At 37.4% G+C, this 21,845-nt stretch overlaps 1 protein-coding gene across 6 annotated transcripts in view; it reads right to left on the reverse strand.

The window, feature by feature from the left end:
* The window catches only part of PPARG (peroxisome proliferator activated receptor gamma), a 129,938-nt gene that overhangs the window by 25,111 nt on the left and 82,982 nt on the right, over positions 1 to 21,845 (reverse strand). For all 6 annotated transcript variants that reach the window (XM_082749130.1, XM_082749127.1, XM_082749129.1 and 3 more), the window contains 2 exons: positions 20,389 to 20,558; positions 10,446 to 10,584 (listed from right to left, as the gene is read on the reverse strand). In XM_082749130.1, the coding sequence (XP_082605256.1) occupies positions 10,446 to 10,584; positions 20,389 to 20,558 (309 nt within the window). The remainder of the gene's footprint in view (positions 1 to 10,445; positions 10,585 to 20,388; positions 20,559 to 21,845) is intronic.

The following is a 21,845-nucleotide window of genomic DNA, read 5'->3' on the forward strand; positions in this document are numbered from 1 at the left end:
AAGGTCTGGTTTTTCTACTCCAGCTTCGTTCAGGTTTTTATTTCACGGCAATAGCACAGGCTCTCAGTAAAAATTACACTATTCACTTTTTTAACTGAAAAATATTAATGCATGATCTTGCTGAGAAGGTGAAAGAATCTAAGAGCTCAGCAAAGAAAGAAAAGTGTATTTGCTTACATATAAAATAGGTGAGGGTCAGCTCCTATTCATCCCTCAAAACCCAAGTCAAATGTTACCTTATTTGTGAGGCTTTCCTTGACTTCTTCAGGCAGAATTTATTATTGCCTGTACTCCAATAGCCCTAGGTAATTTCTTCAATACAGCAATTTCAAACTGTACTTTTTATTTTACATGTTTATTAATCTCACTACAGAACAATATCCTGAAGGCCAGGGACAATGTCTTACTCATTTTCTCATCCCCACCACCTGACATAAAGTCAGGCCCTAAAAAGATCAACACGTTTCACAAACTGAAGGGAAGAACTGTGCTGAATTCAAAGTTGTACAGACCGGCTTTGTTCTCCAAGAGTCTGTATGATCTATTTTGTCCCTGTTAAAAAGAAATATGGATGGTGCTCTCTTTCATGTTATTAAACTAGAGAGTACTTTTACATTTAGTAAAGAGAAGCCATAATCATTCCCTTGACTCTCCAGGATTACCACTTAATGATGTTTGTCAAAAAGACCATTTCCTTACTTAACATTTGGCTTTCTGTGGGGTGAGGAAGTGTAAAGAAGAAGAAAACTAAAGAAAGAAAGGCAAAGTGGGACATTTACGAGAGGTTAGTAAGGCCTAGGTTGGGGGAAAAAATCATCTGTACCTTTTTTGACTAAGATGGTTTTTCTTCCCCTCTTCACCCTGTACCAATGCAATCTGCAAAATATTCTTTTTTTTTTTTTAAGATTTATTCATATATTTGAGAGAGAGAGAGAGAGAGAGAGACCCTGAGCACTTGTGAGTGCAAGTGCAGGGGGGAAGGACAGAGAGGGAGAGAGGGGAAACTAAGCCAACTCCCTGCTGAGTGCAGAGCCCCATGTGGGCTTCCATTTCACTACCCTGAGATCACAGTCTGAGCTGAAACCAAGAGTAGTACACTTAGCCGATTGTGCCACCCAGGTGTGCAAATTATTATTTTGAATAATACTGCTTCTGGGTTGTGCTTTGGACTCTGTATTTTCCCGTCAGGACATGTGGATATCACAGTTAACACTGCCCTCCGCACAGCTCTACTCTTACCCTCCCTAGATGGTAGCACAGAGGTGTGTTTTTATGACCATCTCCTTCACCACACTGTAGCTTCTTGAGGGCAGCGTTGGTCATACTCATCTATATCTCTAGCACTTAGTGGTGCTCCCTCAATGGTTGCTGAATGCAGGAATGAATAAATGGATGGTTTCCTGCTATACGTTATAATGCTAAAGGTAGCATTCTACCCCAAGACACTAAAGCACATAAACACATTTCCATCTGAATACTTGGTGAATTCCATTTCAGTTGGCTGGAGGAGAGACTGCAGCACACCCCCAAGTCTCAAATTCATAAATACATTTTATGTAGCCCCAAATAAGCGTTATCACTAACGAGTACAACTACTGTGTTTATGTGGGCCTCCTTAAAGACCTCCCAGTTAGAGAGGAAGAGAATCTTACCTCTTAGTTAGGATGCTTTTAAATTAATTAGCTTATATCCATTTGATAAATATATCCTCTGCCCATGACCTCTGCAAATGGAAATCTTTAAACAATTGCCATTTTTTGGTCAAAAATCTTGTCTCTTTACTCACTCTTCCCCATTCTCTTAGGCCTAGGCGATGAATGGTTGCTCCTGTTCTTATCTCAGTCCCCCACCCCTCTGACCCAGATTTGTTTAGGCCCCTCAGGATATGATCTCATTACTCATTGTATTCTCTTTCGGAGCACTGATCCGAGTAATTGACAGTGTTTTCTTGCCTCCCTTATGTAATCTGCACGAAGGCAGGAATCTTGCTCATTACCATATCCTTAGCATTTAGTATAATGTCCAGCACATATTAAATCTTTGTAGAATGTATGTCGAAATAAAACAGAAAAACAACAACAACCTGAGAACCAGATAGCAGATCCCTTTAGAAATCCTTCTCATTTGTTTCCCTGTACTAACTATGTTTATTCCCTGTACGTCAGCAGTTCTCAGTGAAGTAAGGAGGAGAGGGGAGGCAGGGCATATTAGAATCACTTGATAACTTCAAAAATTATGTATCTTCCCTAGAAGATGCTGATAAGTCAGCCCTACTCCCAGTGAGGAGTGAGTGTATCAAAAACTTGCAGTTTGGGACAGTTTAGAAAACCTTCCTAAATGATGGGCTTCTGTTGCATGCCATCTATTAGCTCAGATAGCAAACCAGGACTGTGCTCCTATATTGGTTATTCTACTAGAATCTATGAGTACCAGGTTTTCTCATTTTTGCTCCTGGTGCAACAAATGCTTGATGAATTTAAAGCATCAGGTTTAAAAACAGAAAATGAGACAATATGTACTCAGGGATGTCTGGGAAAGTGATCATAAAAGCAGCACCCAGTAAGAATTATGGCATATTGAAAGGAGAAGAAATTTTGGTGTAAAGACTGGAGACCACCAGTTTCTATACCAAAACAGAGGCATTAGAATCACCAACAATCTGTACAGAGTGCATAGTACCCTCTTTTCACTCAATGAGTCATTATTTGAATGTCTATTGTGTGCCCAATGTTGCTCTAGGCTCTGGTTACATTTTTTATAGGTAATAAAGTATAAATATACACTCAAGTTTACATGCCTAGGAAAGCACTTCTTTCAAAAGATAATCCAAAAAGTTAATTTAAAATAAACAGACAGCCAAAGAGGAGTACGAGGTACAGACTTCCAGTTATGGAAGGAGTAAGTCACAGGGATGAAAGGTACAGCATAGGGAATATAGCTAATGGTACATGGTAACAGAGGGTCGTTACAATGTGGTAAGTGTAGGATATGTACACACAGGTAAGTGTAACATAGCATGTGAACATATAGAGACACTGAATCACTATGTTGTGCACCTGAAACTAGTGTAACATTGTGTGTCAACAATATTTCAATTAGAAGAATAATAAAATAAAATTTCTGTTAGGAAAAAACCCAGCCAAACATAGACAATGACTATATTTGCTAGTCTTGCTTTTCTGTAACCTACTAAAAAATAGCTCAAAATGACTTCTAAAAATCATTTTAGAATTAGGATATATTAATGTGAAAGCCTTCTGCTATAATCTAAATAAAATGTGAATTTTTATAAGTCAAAGTTCCCCTGAAAGTTTAAATCTTATGAACAAATTTTCTGTATCATTAAATGCTCATGCTGTACATTAGATTCAATGAACTATCAGTGCAACTAATTATTTGGTGATTTTAGCATTTTCAACAAAGGAATTTAAAAAATACTCCCCATTTGGTGTAACTAAATTTGCCGAACACATACAGAAATCTGAAGTTGTAGAGAAAATGCCATTTTTTATTTGTATGCATTTTTTAATAGAGAAAATGTCTATTTTATTTTGTTGCTTTTGGGTCCCATGTAATAATACCTATCAACTGTATGTGAAATGATGAGATAAGGCACAGAAAGTGCTCAGCACAGTGCATGGCACATAGTAATGCTTAATAAATATAGCTTTTATTACTTGTGGATGAAGTGGTCTAGGACAACCATGGTACCATGGTTCCTGTGGACTATAGACCAGGAGGGTAACCATGGCACAAAGACCTAAATTCATTCCCATAGATAAAGAACAAATCCTGAAAACCTAATCTGTCTATCTCTGTAAATCTCTCTCTGTCTTTAACTTGTTTAAGGAATGGTGTACTAATTCTTGAAACTCAGGTTCCACCCATTGGGTGGAAGAATCTGAGGACCAACAGAGGAAGTATTTATTTCTCCCATTGGATTGCTGTTTGCTTTAAGACTGAAGTTAAGAGCTTAGAAAAGAAGACGGAAATTCTAGATTGGGGACCAGAAGTATAAAGGCTGAGTGTGCCTGTATGTATGCAAGAGTATTTTCCACATCTTCTACTCCTGCTTACAAGACAGAGGAACGTGCTCCATGTGTTATTATGTTATTATGCTCCATGTGTTATTGGTAAGTCACAGAGGGAGAACTTCTGGCCTCTCTGGAAGGCAATGAAATTAACACTGCACTTCAACTGGTCAGGAAGTCTACTTTCTAGTTTTAGCTCAGTGAAAAACTGGCTAAAAGTGGCTTGACTTCTCTGGTCTTAAACTCCTTTATCTATAAAATGAGGGACTTGGAAAAGAAGACCTTTCTTTTAACTTTAAATTTAGCTATAAAATTCTACAAATCTTGATGACACACAGCACTGCAGAACACTCTACACCTCTTTCTTTTTTAATCCCCATATATTTTTTTAAAAATTATTTTTATTAACCTATAATGTATTATTTGCCCCAGGGGTACAGGTCTGTGAATCATCAGGTTACACATTTCACTTCACTCACTATAGCACATATCCTCCCCACTGTCCATAACCCAGCCACCCTCTCCCCACCCCCGAACCCCCAGCACCTCTTTTTTTTTTTTTTTAAAGCAATATTTGTCCTGTCTTTGAGCCTCTGGATGGGGGTGGGGGGAAAGACACACTCTGTTCTACAGATCTATCATCTGACATATAGAGCAACTTCCAGAACACTGGCATTCAGTGTCATATATGGGATAATTAATCACCTATAGAGAATTCATGTATCTTGGTATGAAAAAAATTGTCAGTATCAGAATCAGTATGTAGCCTTCAGGAAGAACAGGTTTGGCAGAGACTTAATTTCTGGTGAAAATATATTAATTAACCTTTACATAATACAATTTTACTGAACTGAATGCAATTCACTACTAGCTTATGACATATTCAATACTGTGTATTTAGTATGATTTACTGGACACAAACTCCACGTAAAATCTGCACATGCAGATTTAGATATCCTGTTCTTTGGATCTTGGTACAGTGCTAAGAAACAATACTTCTTAATGACAATAATGTGTTTTTTAAATACCTAATTGTAGGAGCATTTAAAGACAAAATGGTACTTAGTTAAAAGATGAATTAAAACAATTTTCAAGGGCGCCTGGGTGGCTCAGTGGGTTAAGCTGCTGCCTTCGGCTCAGGTCATGATCTCAGGGTCCTCGGATTGAGTCCCGCATCGGGCTCTCTGCTCGGCGGGGAGCCTGCTTCCTCCTCTCTCACTCTCTGCCTGCCTCTCTGCCTACTTGTGATCTCTCTCTGTCAAATAAATAAATAAAATCTTTTTTAAAAATTTCAAAATTATAAATTAATAGAAAACAAAAGAATGAATTGAGTCTTACTAAAAGTACCTTTGTCTTTCAACATACAAAGGGTGACTTTGCAATCATATTAGACTTTTGACAATTGGTAAGGCTATGTCTCATGGTCAATTTTAACACGTTCATTATCCAAAAGCCTCATCATCTAAATAAGACATATAACACTATTGGTTTTAATATGACTGTTGCCAATCAGTTACGCTTTTCCATCGCTCTTTCTTGAGAAAAAAACTTGTGCATTTTGAGGTTTAGCAGGATTTGGGAATCTAATAACTACGGTTTTCTAGCTCCTCTGCGTAAAACAAGGAGCAGCCTTAGCACCATATTATTCAGGGGTAACATCTTCAAACTATTTGCAGAGGACATTTAAACATTTGTCTAGGTTTCTTTCCAAGGTAGAGATGGGCAAAACACCTTTGCCTCACATGACTCTTATCTCCAGTTCCCCGAAGTCTTACCTGGTATCATTTAATTCATTCATTGAACCCATGTTTGATGCAAGACATGAGCTAGACAGACTGGACTGGGGACACAGGATGGAAGGCTGTGTCTAGTCGGGGAGAACCTACATATCTATGGATTATTTTCTCTCATGCACCCCTCTTCACTAGCTCCTTCCCTTCCACCAGAGCAGATTCTAACCCTAGTTATAACCTTCTCCTTGGGCTATCTTTCCTCTACCACTGAGGTTACTGAAAGAGGAGTCTTCCTTCTCTGCCTGTGCCTGTCACCATTTACAGCCCAACCACCTACAACGATCTTCCTATGCCTCGTTTAAATTTCCAAAACTTTGCTCTTAAAAGTTCCCCATGTTCTTTCTGACAGCCAGATCTAGGGGCCTCTCCGGAGTTCTCGTTTCTGCTTGAGCTCTCCAGCATTCTCCCAGCTTTTGCTACTGTTGACCTTCTCTACCCTCTTACTTGAAATTTGTTCTCATCGCGGTTTCTGCTTTTCTGGTTCTCCTATCTTTCTGCCTATTTTCCAGACCTTTTTGATGGCCCCTCTTCCTTCCCTTCTATTCTGCTGTTCCTAGTTCAATCTCCTCTCTGACTAACAAAATGTGCTAATGACCGCTGCCCTCTCTTTCCTGCGATTTGGATCCTGCGTTTTCTCTTGTTCCTATATTTCTTTATACATGGATGCTAGCTCTCCCGTAAGACCCTCAAATGCAACTTTAAAAATGAACTTCTGATTTTCTCCTCTAAACTGTCTCTTCTTCCCGTTTCCCTTTCTTGGTTAATTCATCCTACCACCCAATTAGACACCCTGAACAATTTCTGACAATCTCTCTTTCCCTCAGACACTTGTATTCATTGGTCATGCTCCAACATTTTTCTCAATTTCATTTCTCCTCACTCACTCTTCCCAATGTCTTAATGCATAACATTACTTTTCTCCTCTGATGAATTTCCCTATTTGTCTATCCTTTTTACAGCTGTCAGTAGTTTAGTTTTTGGTAATATAGATCTGATCACTCCCTTGCTTTAGAAAGCAGTGTGGTTTCTCAGGAAAGGTATAAAACACACAGAAGAGGAAGACAGAGAATTAGAAAGTCTCATGGAAGATGGCATTTCAACTGGGTCTTGAATGCCAGGTAGAGCTGTGACAGGGAACCAAAAGACATAATAAACGGAGACCCAGAGGTATCCCACCATAGAGCACTGTGCAGGAACGGCAAAGTACACAGTTTACCTCAAGTGTAAGTTGAAAAGGGCAGCAGTGGGAAAGGGAGGTGGAAGCTAGCATGCGTGTAGGCAACCATGAAAGCCTAGCCAGTCTGAGCACACAGCTGCCATGTGTTCGGACTTTTTACTTGGTGATATTTTCTGAAAATCAACATTTGGCTAATTTTCTTTTATATTACAAAGAAGACTAAAGAAAAACACCTAAAACACTGAAGTAAACTTATTTGCCATTCATGCTTTTCTTTTTCACAAGGAAGGAGAGAACTGCCTTAAAAAATGCTGAGTACCACAAATATCTGTAAAACCATTTTTTCTGGATTTTTATGAAGCTCCTGAGAAATTATTTTTAAAGTTGTCAGCTTTTTAAAAAAAACAACAGACCCCCCCCCCCTAATTTATATAATAGAATGTCCTGGTCAGTAAAGTCAAGGTTTCACTAATTTTTATATTTATGAAAAGTATAATTTTCATTCAAATCTCAGTGGTATAGAAAAAATCTTTCCTTAGCCTTGACTGCTTTGGATTTGTACTCTCAGGCTACATCATTATGTGACCATCAAATGTACTGCTTTAAATTGTTGAGCAGTTTTTCAGAACATCCAGAAGACCTGATTCAGGCACATGAATTATATTTTTATGGCACCAAAACATACAGGTAGCAACTTTTAAATTCAGGTAGTCGACAGATGCCAGATACCTACATACTTGAGAAAATGGTGACAATGTCTATAAAATATGGTCCAGTTTGTTGAAAAGTGAAAAATTCAGGGAGGTAGCTTGTTTTAGTTATGTAGAATCACAGAACTTTCTGAGTTGAAAGGATTTAGCAATCATTGTTTCAGTGATTTTTCAACGATGTTCCTCAGGGCCGTGAGGATTCCTTGAAGGTTACTTCAGAAGCCTCCTTTAAGGCTGGGCGTGGGTGGCTAATGCACAAGCTATAGGCATCAAAAGGATAAAACAGAAACCAAAGAGCAGAAACAGCAGCAACAGAGAATGGAGTCAATTACTTTGGGAGGGTGTTCATCTCTTCTTGTGTGTACTGAAAGTACTGAGGTCCTGATTTTGGTATAACACTAGAAGGCTCTTGACAAGTTAGTTGGGTTATTACAGTGAGGTCCATTCACATAAAATATTAATAAATTAACAAAATAATTTTAAATAGTTACTACAACCTCCTAGGAAACTTTGTTATTTGGAAATGTTTCCTTTCTCAGGATAACAGGCAAAACTACTCAAAACCTCACTGTTGAGGGCGCCTGGGTGGCTCAGTTGGTTGGACGACTGCCTTCAGCTCAGGTCATGATCCTGGAGTCCTGGGATCGAGTCCCACATCGGGCTCCCAGCTCCATGGGGAGTCTGTTTCTCCCTCTGACCTCCTTGCTCATGTTCTCTCTCACTGTCTCTCTCTCAAATAAATAAATAAAATCTTTAGGAAAAAAAAACAAAAACAAAAACAAAAAAACACCTCGCTGTTGAGTTTCCCTTCTTGTGCACAGATCAAATGGATATTTTCTGTGCAGCAAACACATTCCCATAAAAACCTCTTAGAAGGCATTTTCTTAGTCACAGTTGCAATCTTGTAAATCTTGAACTTCTTAAGTCTTTGATGCCAGAACATTTAATTCCTTTTTTTTTTTTTGTCTTTCCAAAAAGAACTGAACACTCCCTATCAAGACTGCTCTTCTCTCTAAATAGAATAAATTAATTGTCATTTGAAATCAAATGATGACTGTATTATTAAGTTTATGGGCTTTCTTTGACTTTCCTGGGAAGAGAAAATTATACCATCAATACTACATAGATTGTTGGGCTTTAAATATTATTTGCCCATAAATGATAAGCAAAAGGAGACGTATTTTACATGAATGTGTGCAAGCAACAGGAAATATATGTGAAGTGACAAATTCTTTTTTTTTGAAGTGACAAATTTTTAAAGAGCAAAAAATAAATACCACTAAAAGACGACATGGGATGCTTTTCTAGGCAGTCTTGGTAATAATGATTTCAAAGTCAAAGATTTCTTCATAAATATAAAACAAGTTTACTGCTACTTGATTACTTCATCTAAAACATAACCCTTGGTTTGAAAATGTGCCCTTATGTTTTATGAAGTCTGAAATAGAATCAAACCAGTAAATTATTTTGCAATCAATGCCTGCAATTGTCTACTGCTACATAGCAGTTGTAATCAACTGTGAGGAAAGTCAGACCAAATCTCCCTCCTGCCCAGGATAGCTGATAGATCTCTTCATAATACATTCTTGCCTTTAGAGGAAATAACCCACATTAATTATAAAACTATAATTTTGTGATCTATTTTTAAAGAGTTGGATGTCAACCAATGAGTGATTCTCAAATATTTTGAAGCTGTCCACTGAGAAAACCAAACATCTGTATGACGGAATATAACTTTAATTTTCACAGATGCTTTGGAGTCCTGACCTATGAAGACTGACTTCAAACATTATTTTTTCACCAGATCAGTTTGGACACAGGTGAAGGCAAAAGAAAGAAAAAAGCAGAATATCCAGTGAACTGAGACTTTGGATTTTATTTGATCCCTTCAGCATTTTATATTTCTTGAGCCCATAATGAGTTTTCAAAGAACTAATATTTGATAAATATGATATTATCAGGTTACTATCCAATTTGTTGTGACTTTGTTAACACCAATCCGAGCTAAATGGAAATCAAGAACTATTTCTTCAAACAGGCCTATGTTCTATGATTTTACTGAGTTAGTTCTATAATTCATGAAAACAAGGGTCTTCTCTGGTCATCTGCATTCTTTCTCTTAAGTTGACACGCTTTGATTTTCAATATGGGATTGAAAACCAGAAAGTTTTATTATGTTTCTATGGACACTGAAGTTTTGTGGAACTTTAAAATTCTTTCCTTTATCCACAACTCTGCCTGCTCCTTGAAGATGAGGATACGGCTGTGCCTACAATCATCTTTGCTCAGTAAAGAGGCGAAAAAAAGGATATATTCTAAATTCTGATATGCCACTTAAAGTTCCATACTCAGAAACCTGCAGAATTTTCTTACATTTAAAGTGGAAAGAAACTACTAAGACATACAAGCATAATTCTGTTTTTAATGCTATTAAAGCAACATAAAAAAACTAATCACAGTCATTACATTCATTTTAAAATACTAGTTGTTTCTTCCATTTCTCATATTTTCATGTCTTCTCTCCCATCATGGCAGATGCCCAACCACAGAGAGAAGGATTCTACACTAAAAGCCCAGACTTTGACGGAAATGAGAAATGCTTTATCAGCATATACTGTTCTGTAATTTGGCATTTTGTGGGAAACTGTACACATTTTCTGCAATGGCCCCAGAGGCTCCTTCCCTGGCAGCCATAATGAGAACAGTAAAGTATGCGTGCTAAGTGTTCACTTACCATTGTGAGACATCCCCACAGCGAGGCATTTCTGAAACCGACAGTACTGACATTTATTTCTACTTTTTTTGTGGATCCGACAGTTAAGGTCACACCTATCGTAAATGAGCTTCAATCTGATTGTCCTCCGGAAGAAACCCTGCAAAAGGATACGGAGAAAAGAAGCAAATCTTAGGTCTTTATGACACATGGAAGCAGCAACATCTGGCAAAAGGCACACTGGCCTAGGTATCAGAAAAGGCAGGCTCTGTCACTGGTGACTTCAGACAAGTCATTTAACTGCCAGTTTTCTTTGCTATAAGATACAGAAACAGAAGATCACAGTGTCCTTCTTTAGCTCTGAAACAGTGACCATATCCAACTGATGTCATTCAATGTATCTTGGCTCTACATGTGGATCTCAGCATGCTCTAAAAAGTGCTCTGGATTTAATGTAATGCAAATAAAACACCATGTAATCAGTTCAGTCTCTCTGCAAATCATTCCAACAGCATGCCCCAGCCTTTATTATTGTGCTAAGCCATTTGGCCAAGTTATAATCACTTCATTCTAAAACATGATCAGGGCCAATAAAAATCCACATGTGGATAATTTTTTAGAATTCTCTATGTTGCATAATTTCCTACAGAATTGGTTTCATTTATTTATGCAGTTGAAAGAGTGCTTCATAACTGTCATAGCCTACAAAAAAAAATAATAGGAAAGAACAGGAGAAGTAATATGCAGATCCTCAGACAATGGACTGCCATCTCAAAACAGCAAATAGACTGATCTGGGCTAATTGAATTCTGTTGTATTTGTACTTTATTGACAGACCTGAAATAAATTTTAATTGGAAATGTTTGCTAACTCCATTTTTTTGTTGTTGTTCTCAGAGTGTTCTTATTCATTTCCACTGTGCTCATCTCCATGAAACTCAATTCTTAACTTTTACAAACGTATGTGGCCCTGTTTGGTACAAAATCCCTGAACTGGTATTGGTCCCGCCACTGACATGCATTTTCACTTTCTCCAGATTTGTGTCTTGAATTCTAGACAAGTATTTCTACTGGTGACTTGACATGCCACTTGGAAATCCAACAGCTACCACACCCAGCATGTCCAACATTGAAACTCTGGACCGTTCCCTGCGAGTTCACTTTACCAGCAGCTTTCACAGTCTCAGGTGGTACAATCACCCTCTGAATCTCTCAAGCCAAACTCTTTTTTTTCCCCAAGCCAACCTCTTTGAAGTCACTCCTGACTTCTCTCTCTCACGTGGAAAGCTCTTCCTCTAAATATACACCTGCTTATTCTCTTCACTGCCTTCAAGTTTTGCCAACATCTCAACTTCTCAATGAGGCTTACATACCCTATTTAATATTGTGGCCTGTCCTTGTCCCCGCCTCTTGTCTGGAGCTCCTGGTCTCTTTCACTCTACTCTAGGTTTGTATTTTTTTTTTCACAATAGCACTTAGGACTTTCTAACATACCATAGAATTTACTTATTATATTTAAATTTATATTTATTTATATATTATATATATTTATTTATATATTATATTTAAATTTACTTATTATATTTAAGTGTTTATTTTCTGTCCCTACCTCAAAGCCCAATTAAAATTGTGAGCTCCATGGGGAGCCAATGGAGATGACCCAAATACCAACAGTAGTTTTCTTTTTTTTAAAAAGATTATTTATTTATTTGTTTGACAGAGAGAGAGAGATCACAAGTAGGCAGAAAGGCAGGCAGAGAGAGAGGAGGAAGCAGGCTCCCCGCTGAGCAGGGTCCTTGATCCCAGGACCCTGAGATCATGACCTGAGCCAAAGGCAGCGGCTTAACCCACTTAGCCACCCAAGCGCCCCCCAACAGTAGTTTTCTATCAAAATCTGTTGAATCTTTGGAGATGTATGTCTCTTAAGTTCCTTTCTGGGCCATCTCTGATATTTCTCTATCCTAAACCATGACTGAGATATCACAAGGCAATTCCTTTTTTGTTACCTTATTAAATGCAATATGAATTACAAACATGTAGAAAATACATGTAATCATAAAACATAACAAGATATTATCACACATAGCCCACTGCTGAGATTTAAAATCATGACCGGAAATTCTTGCCCTATTCAACTCCTGCCCTTTGTGTCCTCTCAACAAAGTAATTATTATTCTCAATCTTGTGTTTATTGTTTTCTTGGCCTTAAAGAAAATACAGTTTTGTCATACCATATGTAAAAATTGAGTAATACATTGATCAGTTATGCTTGTTGGGGGCTTTATTAAATGGTATGACGCTTCATATAGTACTTTGGGATTTTCATTTTTTTAAATTTAGTATTAGGTTTCTAAAATTTATCTACTTTCTTGTGAAAAGTTAGGATTTATTCATTTTCACAATTTTGTAATATTCTATTGTATGACTATCCCAAAATTTATTGATATCTTCTCATGTTGCTGGATGTTTAAACTGTTGCCAATATTTTGCTTTGATACAAACACTGCTTTGATAAGGATTTTTATAAATGTTTTATGATGCACATGTACAAGAGTTACCTAGGAGTGGAGTTTTTTGGATTGTGCAATAAGTGAATGTGAAATTTTATAAGATCACACCAAACTGTTTTCAGGGTGATTTTTAATCAATTTCCATTCCCTCTAACAACTGGTATTGTCAGACTTCTTAATTCTTGACAATGTAGTATGTGTCAAACAGAATTTAAGTGTGATCTTAATTTTTATTTTCCTGATTTTTCATTCCCTAGTTTCCAACAGTCTCTTCCTTAAAACTGAATTTTAGAAATTCTTTATATACCCTAGATACTAATCTGCTGTCTGTTCCAGGTATTGCAAACATCTTCTGCTCTCTATGGTTTACTATCCTTGAAATTTATTACTTCAGTTTCTCAGGTTTTTTTGAACCTGTAAACAGTTTCATTTCTCTCACTGCTGAAAGATTACAGAGAACTTCGTTATCTTCCATCTCGTTTCAGATCCCATGATCTTTGTGCTTCCACTGTTGCTGTGGAGAGGCTACTGTCAATTGACTTTGAAGTGTTTTTTTTTTTTTTTTTTTCTTTTCTCTTTGGTTGCTTTTATACACTTAGTTTTCAGTATTCTGCAGTTTCACTGCAGTGTGCCTTGGAATGGATTTTTCATTTATTCTCTTGGGTGTGTTTTCTGCATCATGGTCTCACCTGCTTATCAGTTCGGACACAAATTAGAGAAGTGTTAGACCTTATTCTAGCCTTCAATACTTCTAAACTTCTCCTTTACATTTCCATCTTTTTGTCATCAATCACTCAATAACATTGAATATAAAAGTAAACATGGGAACAAGAGTTAAATAAAATCCCAAAAGATACTTCATTATAATGAGAAAAAAAGGAAACATTCCTCACCAAAGTTCATCAGTAAGAACAGTTCTGTACATTACTCTTCTACTGATTAGTGAAGAAGAAAAACTTTTCTAATATTCAAAGACCCTATGAATCCTTCAAGAACTAATAGGCTTCAAATCCTAGCAGATTCTGGACAGACATATTCTGAAGGCATTGTGATTCTCGATCTCAGTAATTTCTTGACATTTACCTCCCAGTTCAGTAGTCCTTTCTTCTGCTATGTCCGGTAACCCTTTCACTGAATTTTTATTTCAGTAATTATATATTTCACTGTTTAAGTTTCATTTCCTTAAATAAATTCATTTATTTTCCAATATGCCTGGTCATTCCTGATAGTCTATTGTTGCTTGTTCACAGTTGTGATTCTGTCCTCTTTCTTGAAACAGTTCATACTATATTCTCTATCAGGCAATCCCAATTATCTGCTCTCCTTGTAAGGAATGGGGTAGGGGGGGTCTAAATCTGTTTTTGTTTATTTTTTATTTTTTTAAAGGATTTTTATTTATTTATTTGACAGAGAGAGATAACAAGGAGGCAGAGAGGCAGGCAGAGAGAGAGGAGGAAGCAGGCTCCCTGTTGAGCAGAGAGTGCAATGTGGGACTTGATCCCAGGACCCTGAGATCATGACCTGAGCTGAAGGCAGAGGCTTAACCCACTGAGCCACCCAGGCTTCCTGTTTTCATTTATTTTTGATAAATGTCATTCAAGTGACTGACTTCTTAATGTGCTTATTGACTGATATTTTATCTTAAACTTGTATATTGACCTTAAACTGTGGGAATCCCACAGGGCTAAACTGGGAATTCGTGCCTCCAAAAAGAATTTGCAGATGGTTCTGTTGGAAGCCAGAGGTGCCACTGACTTGTGACTATTTCAAATTCCGTTAAGAAAGCTGGCTCCATACAAAAGCTCTAGACTCAGCTCCCCCTCACTGATGGCTCTGGATTCTGTTGTAGGCATCTTTCTTTTTTATTTTTTTTTAAAGATTTTATTTATTTATTTGACAGAGAGAGATAACAAGGAGGCAGAGAGGCAGGCAGAGAGAGAGGAGGAAGCAGGCTCCCTGTTGAGCAGAGAGTGCAATGTGGGACTTGATCCCAGGACCCTGAGATCATGACCCGAGCCGAAGGCAGCAGCCCAAACCACTGAGCCAGCCAGGCACCCCGTAGGCATCTTTCTCTGGGGAAATGCCATACCTCCATACTACGATGGGCATCTACCATGAGAAACCTTGCACCTCAGTGTGTCTGCAGCCCACAGGTCAAGACCTAGAGCTTTGTTGGTTTGTTTGTGTTGCTATTGTTGGTTGTTTGGGAGAAGTTTTCCCTACCCTTGTGAGATCAGCAGTATCTCAAAGATTAGGTCCTACAGAGGATCTGCTGGAAGTTGAAGCCTCCTTAATTCTCAAAGTGTTCCGAGGACCTCTGAATATTAAAAAGGTATTTTTTTCCACTTACTAATAGAAGGTTAATGTACAGAACTAGTCTAACTGATAAATGTTGGTGGGAAATTTTGTTTGGATTTTTGCCATTGTGAGCATTTGTGTTTTATGATATTCCTCGACTGTGTTTTGAAATTTTCCCTTCTAAAAACTGATCTCCATGGTGGAAAATGCCGCTTGGCTAGCTGAGAATGGGGCAGGTCCCAGAGTAGTGTTATTTGGCATGGCTGGAAGGTTTTTTGATGATAGAATTATGTTATTTAAGTTTAACCCTTATAATGCAAAGTTGTGTTTTGACTCATACAATATCTTTCAAAGTGTTTCACATTTTTTTTTATGGTGATTCAGGGTCTTTCAATGTTAAAGGAAAATAATTCTGGATATTATTTATGTACTGTGTATGTACATAAAATCATAAACTGAATATATACACACTTAGGCACACAGCTTAGAAGTTGCTTTTACTTTTCTTTTTCAAAACACCTAGTTCATGATAGTTAACTCTATTCTTATCCTTTGATTATTTCAAGTAACCTAGTGAGGAAGATATAAGACCATTGGAGTGCTTTTCTGTACAGAAAATTATTGATTTGAAGAACAAAACAGGCTTCCCTGAGGTTTCTTCATATTGCTGATCAAGAAAACACTCTTTAGGGGCGCCTGGGTGGCTCAGTGGGTTAAGCCTCTGCCTTTAGCTCAGGTCATAGTCTCAGGGTCCTGGGATCAAGCCCCGCATCGGGCTCTCTGCTCAGCAGGGAGCCTGCTTCCCCCTCTCTCTCTGCCTGCCTCTTTGCCTACTTGTGATCTCTCTCTCTCTGTCAAATAAATAAATCTTAAAAAAAAAAAAAAGAAAAAGAAAACACTCTTTAACAACACTCTTATTATTGTACTGTGTGCAACTTCAACAGGTTTCTCTTCTGATTAACACAAAGTCTGTGAACTGGTGTGATGGAAATGCATGACTCCCCATTGCAGAAAATTATTATTATTTTTTTATGGTATAGATTTATTCCAAAGTCTTCATACTTGTCTATGAGAAGGTGATGGCTTTTTTCTTTTGCCTTATAAAACCCTTTCTCCAACTTCTCCTTAATTGCTTTTAACAAACTTTTAACTTAGGTACAATGAGACCTAAGTTAATTTTACTGTGAGATTAAAAGCCCGGTGTTGGGGCGCCTGGGTGGCTCAGTGGGTTAAACCTCTGCCTTCGGCTCGGGTCATGATCTCGGTCCTGGGATCGAGCCCCGTGTTGGGCTCTCTGCTCATCAGGAAGCCTGCTTCTCTCTCTCTCTCTCTGCCTGCCTCTTTGCCTACTTGTGATCTGTCAAATAAATAAATAAAATCTTAAAAAAAAAAAAAAAGCCCTGTGCTGGTCCTATGTTTGGCTTTCCTGTGAAGCGGTGTGGCCCAGTGAAGCTCAACCCATGGGCTCCCATGGCAGGTAAGAATATACTAAAAATCCTTTCTGATTTAGGGCCCTGCATAGATATAGAAAAACAGATTACACTGTATTATTATATATAGTAGATTGTACTTACTTATATCTTTAGGTAAGTCTATGGTTCTAAAATGATCTTTTACTAAAAACACAAAAACACGATGAAACCCACTAGAAAATGAGTAAGTGTCTAATTTGTAAGTGGTAAGTGACAGCTTTGCAAGCTCTAAGATGTATGTATTATTCAGTAGCCAAATGTTATGTTTTACCTAAGTCTATGATATTAATAACCCAAGAATCTGCCACTATTCCACTTTAATCCAAGCCTGATCTTTTTATTCCTGTTTGAAATTTGGCAAGGATCACTAAACATAAACCTGTTCCATAGGCACTGAAAAACCATTTCAGAAGACCTACTAACAGCTATGATAAGCAATACTGTAACTATTCTTTTCAATCCATCAATTAGTCTGCAGGTTGATGGTTACCTGTATTTTAATTATGGGCATATCCTACATTCTTCTGAAATGGCAGACATTAAAGGCCCAAAGTACCCTTTAGGAAATACATATGAATCAAACACTTGTTAATTTCACTTTCCTCGCTTTTTATTGAGTACTGTCAATAAGCTAAAAAGGGTATCTTTGATTGCTGGTATAGCCACTGGTCTAAATTAGCTGCATTCAGACTGTGGAGACAATTTGGTTTATTTCCAAAGTAACCATCCCTTAATCTTTTATAACAGCAGTTCTCAAACTTTCTGGTCTCAGGACCCTTTTTAAGGATTACTGAAAACCCCATGAGCTTTGGTTTATGTGAGCTATATCTAGTAATACATATCAGACTAGAAATAAAAAGTGAGAAATTGTTATGTATAAGGACTTAACAGGCGAACATTCCATTAGCCACCAGAACTATGTTACCATTCTTCGTCATGTAGTTTCTGGAACAATCCACATACACTTCTGAGAGAATGAGAGTGAAAATGGTAAATAACAACCAAATATTATTATAAAAATAGTTTCAACATCACATGGGCCTTGCAAAGTTCTGAGGGACCCCTAGAGGCTTCTAGACCACATTTTGAGAACTGCTGACATACTTAGAGAAGCCAAATTATACTATTCCACTAACATTTCTCTTTATCTTTAAAATGAGTAGATGTCTATTTTACCTTCTAAGGTTAGTATAACCTTCCTTGCATTTTAGGCCTGGGAGTCTGTAATCCAGGGTACTCTTCAGATCTGATTAAATATTCACTCTCCATCTCTGCCTCAGGATCCTATCTGTTCCTCAGTTGATGGCATTTGGATTTTGTCCTTACTCTTCTCTTCTCCTTCTTGCTATTTTTCTTCTTTGCTCAGTTTGATTTTCCAAGTTTTTTTGCCCGCAGAACTTAGCTTTTATTACTATAATCAGCTATTATCTTTTCAATTTTTTTTTTAAGATTTTATTTATTTATTTGTCAGGGATAGAGGGAGAGAGAGTGAGCGAGCACAGGCAGACAGAGAGGCAGGCAGAGGCAGAGGGAGAAGCAGGCTCCCTGCCAAGCAAGGAGCCCGATGTGGGACTCGATCCTAGGACACTGGGATCATGACCTGAGCCGAAGGCAGCTGCTTAACCAACTGAGCCACCCAGGCGTCCCTATCTTTTCAGTTTTTAACTGTTATCAGTAATGTTAACTCTCCACAAATACCTGACTAAAAGAATCATGGTAGAACTATTTGCTTAAATGTTCTAGTTTTCTAAGTGTTTGACCAGCCTATAAAAAAACAATAATGTATTGTGGAGATTTAACCATCGCACTGCTTTGCTTATCAACATAAATTGCCAAGATGACCAAACAGAATGGTTTCTTCAGGTATTTCTCAGAATTTAGCAACAATTTACTCAAAAATTATATAAATCTAACACAATAAAACAACATGTTTTCACTACTTATTGGAATCTTAAATAACTGACTACACATAATGATTTCAGAAATCACAGATATTTTAGGTCGGTTTTAATCACACAGTGAATAGGTTTTAGTGTTTTAAATGAAAGTGGCTCTTGCCAATGGTATTTCAAAAACTCATTTTGGAATTTTATACCTTAAAAATAAGTAAGACCTTGGATAGTTGCTAATCCAACCAAGTTGTTTTACGAATGAGGTGACAGAGAGCTGAATTGTTTAAGTGACTGGCTAGTAACTCTGGGCAAGTGGCTAGGTGACTACTAGCTTTTCTCTTTTCACTTTAGGAGGTTGCCTTTAGTAATAAACTATTTGAATTGAAGAGATTCTAGAGATGATCGAATTCAACTCCATCATTTTATAGATGCAAAAACTTAGGCGGGATATAGTTTAAAAATGATATATGCTAAAGCATCTTGCACAATATATGGTACACAGTGGAAATTCAAGAGCTATCAATTTCAGACCCTAGATGTTCTAACACCTACCTACCTGGTGTTGTATATCTATTTGGAATAAAAAGCCCAACTGAGGATCGAATCTGCTCTTATATAAGCAGTGCTTATTTTATTTTATTTTATTTTAAAGATTTAATTTATTTATTCAACTGAGAGAGAGAGAGAGAGAGAGAGAAAGAGATCACAAGTAGGCAGAGAGGCAGGCAGAGAGAGAGGAGGAAGCAGGCTTCCAGCTATGCAGAGAATCCGATGCGGGGCTCAATCCCAGGACCCCGAGATCATGACCTGAGGCAAAGGCAGAGGCTTTAACCCACTGAGCCACCCAGGCACACCAGCAGTGCTTATTTTATAAGGTAAGTATTTATGAACAATTTATTCTGAGCCCTGGAGTATATAATAAATACAACTGATTCATAAGTATATTAAAGTTAATTATTTTAAAAGACTACCTACTAAAATATGAGTGGATTAGAAAATTCTTAATAATTGGGCAGAATATTACTGAATGTTTGAGCTTTCCAAAATACACTTTTCACAAAGAATGGAGGAAAAATAGTATCTCCCCTCCAAAATTGTTCTATCACTTTGCTTGTCCATAATACATGTCTCAAACTGATGCTAAAGTAAGAAAAGACAGAGCACTGGGTTAGGAATCATAAGATACATGTTCTGGTCCTAGTTCTGCCACTTACTAATGGATGACCATGGTTACAAGAAGCTTGTCACCACCTCACAGGGCTGTTACAGGCCTCAAATGAAAGTATCTACTTATCTCATCTGTCAAGCCTTATAAAAACAAAACAACACATGGAATAGTGAGGGGTGGGGAAAAAAACAAATAGAAACAAAACTGCAGGATTCCAAAAATATGGGTTCTGGGCCAGGTCATCACTGTCTTGCTATGACACACTTGTATTCAAGTCACTTTTTTCTTTCTTTCTTTCTTTCTTTCTGTCTGTCTGTCTGTCTTTCTTTCTTTCTTTCTTTCTTTTTTACCTGCAAAATGCAAGCAATGAACTAGATCAGTGGCTCAAGGACCAATCTGGAGAAAGGGAAGTGAAGCAAAGCAACTCTCTTTTTACCAATTTTCTTAGGTTTTCAAAGAAATCATTTGAATGGATTTTACTAAAACAAAACAAAAAAGTTTTATCTCAATTCCTAGCTATGTGTTCACAACAAGAAATGAAAGAACAGGTAAATTTTCAGCAGATTTTTAAAAAAAAATCTCTCAGTTTTTCTTTCTCTCTCTCTCTTTTTTTTTTTTTTTTTACCTTGCATCCTTCACAAGCATGAACTCCATAGTGGAACCCAGAAGCTTTATCTCCACAGACTCGGCATTCAATTGCCATGAGGGAATTGGAAGGCTCTTCATGAGGCTTATTGTACAGCTGAGTCTTTTCAGAATAATAAGGTGGGGATGCAGGCTCCACTTTGATTGCACCTGTGTGCAGAGAAATGTGAGCAGATAATTATCACGTGAAAAACTGCTGAAAAAGCTCTATGGCAAGTCGCCATAGAACACCTTACTGCCATAGATTTATTATGTAAGTGTAGAAGCATTATGGAACATTAAAAACAACAACAACAACACAGGAGAAAGTGGGTTTTGTAACTACAGGCAAGTCACAACATCTCTGAGCTTCACCTGTAAAAATGAAAGGGGGAAGGGAATGAAGTCTGTGGTCTGGGACCCTTCAGAACCAAAGCTCAGAATGACACCCCACAGTATCTGAGACAATGAAGGTTATTTTGCTACACAACGTGCTGTAGTTGGCATTCCTCACAATATTAACTTATATATTTGTATTTAAATACCGCATTTTAGAAGTATTCTTAAACCACTCTTGGAAAAGAAACACAGAAGGAACACCACTGTGAAAAGGTAATGTCATGCCCAGCTTGAAGGTACATAAGAAACAAGAGACCAGGTTTTCAGCAGTGTTGAGTCAGAAAAATAATGGTTTGTAAAATAATCTTTGAGAGAGACAGTGAGAGAACCCATGGAGAGTAAGTACTCCCCTTCTGCTGGTTAGGATCAGGCCTATTAAATATCCATATTAGGCTCTAACTGAAAACCACACAAATATAACCAAGTATATTATTTATCTCAAAAAAAAAAAACTAGAAATACAGGAAGTTCTTACTTATTGTCAAGTAATGGTTGCCAATTACATGGTGGTGGCTTTGGAAAACCAGCATATCAGCACACAAAGATAAAAATCAAGGAAATAGCATCATAGAAATTTATTTTATCTTGAAAAGTACCGTTTTGGTTTATCTTGACTCTGATGTTTTGATGTGAATTTACTTAATGGCAGGAAGATTTATCAATAGACTACAATGGTAAAATTTAAATTTGTGCAGAAAAATAGGTTTCAATATAAGCTGCTCAAATAGCAGAATTAGGGAAAATTAACCACAAATTTGCAATTTGGTGATGAGAAGTTATGTAAGGTAGCAAATTATTACTTATTAACTTAAAAGTGACCAAAAGAACAAGAGTTTATACACACACACACACACACACACACACACACACACACACACTAAACCTGGCAATGCAGTCATGCTGGGAAATGCTCCTAAGAAGGAAAGAAACAAGAAATAGGAAAAGAAAGAGGAAAGAAAATGAGGGAGAAAAAGGAAAGAATGATTTGGGGTATTTACACACTAACATCCTTTTTGGTATATCATAAATACACAATGTTTCATAGGTAAATGGATGAGT

Source organism: Mustela nivalis, assembly GCF_964662115.1.
Source record: "Mustela nivalis genome assembly, chromosome: 1".
NCBI lineage: Eukaryota > Metazoa > Chordata > Mammalia > Carnivora > Mustelidae > Mustela > Mustela nivalis.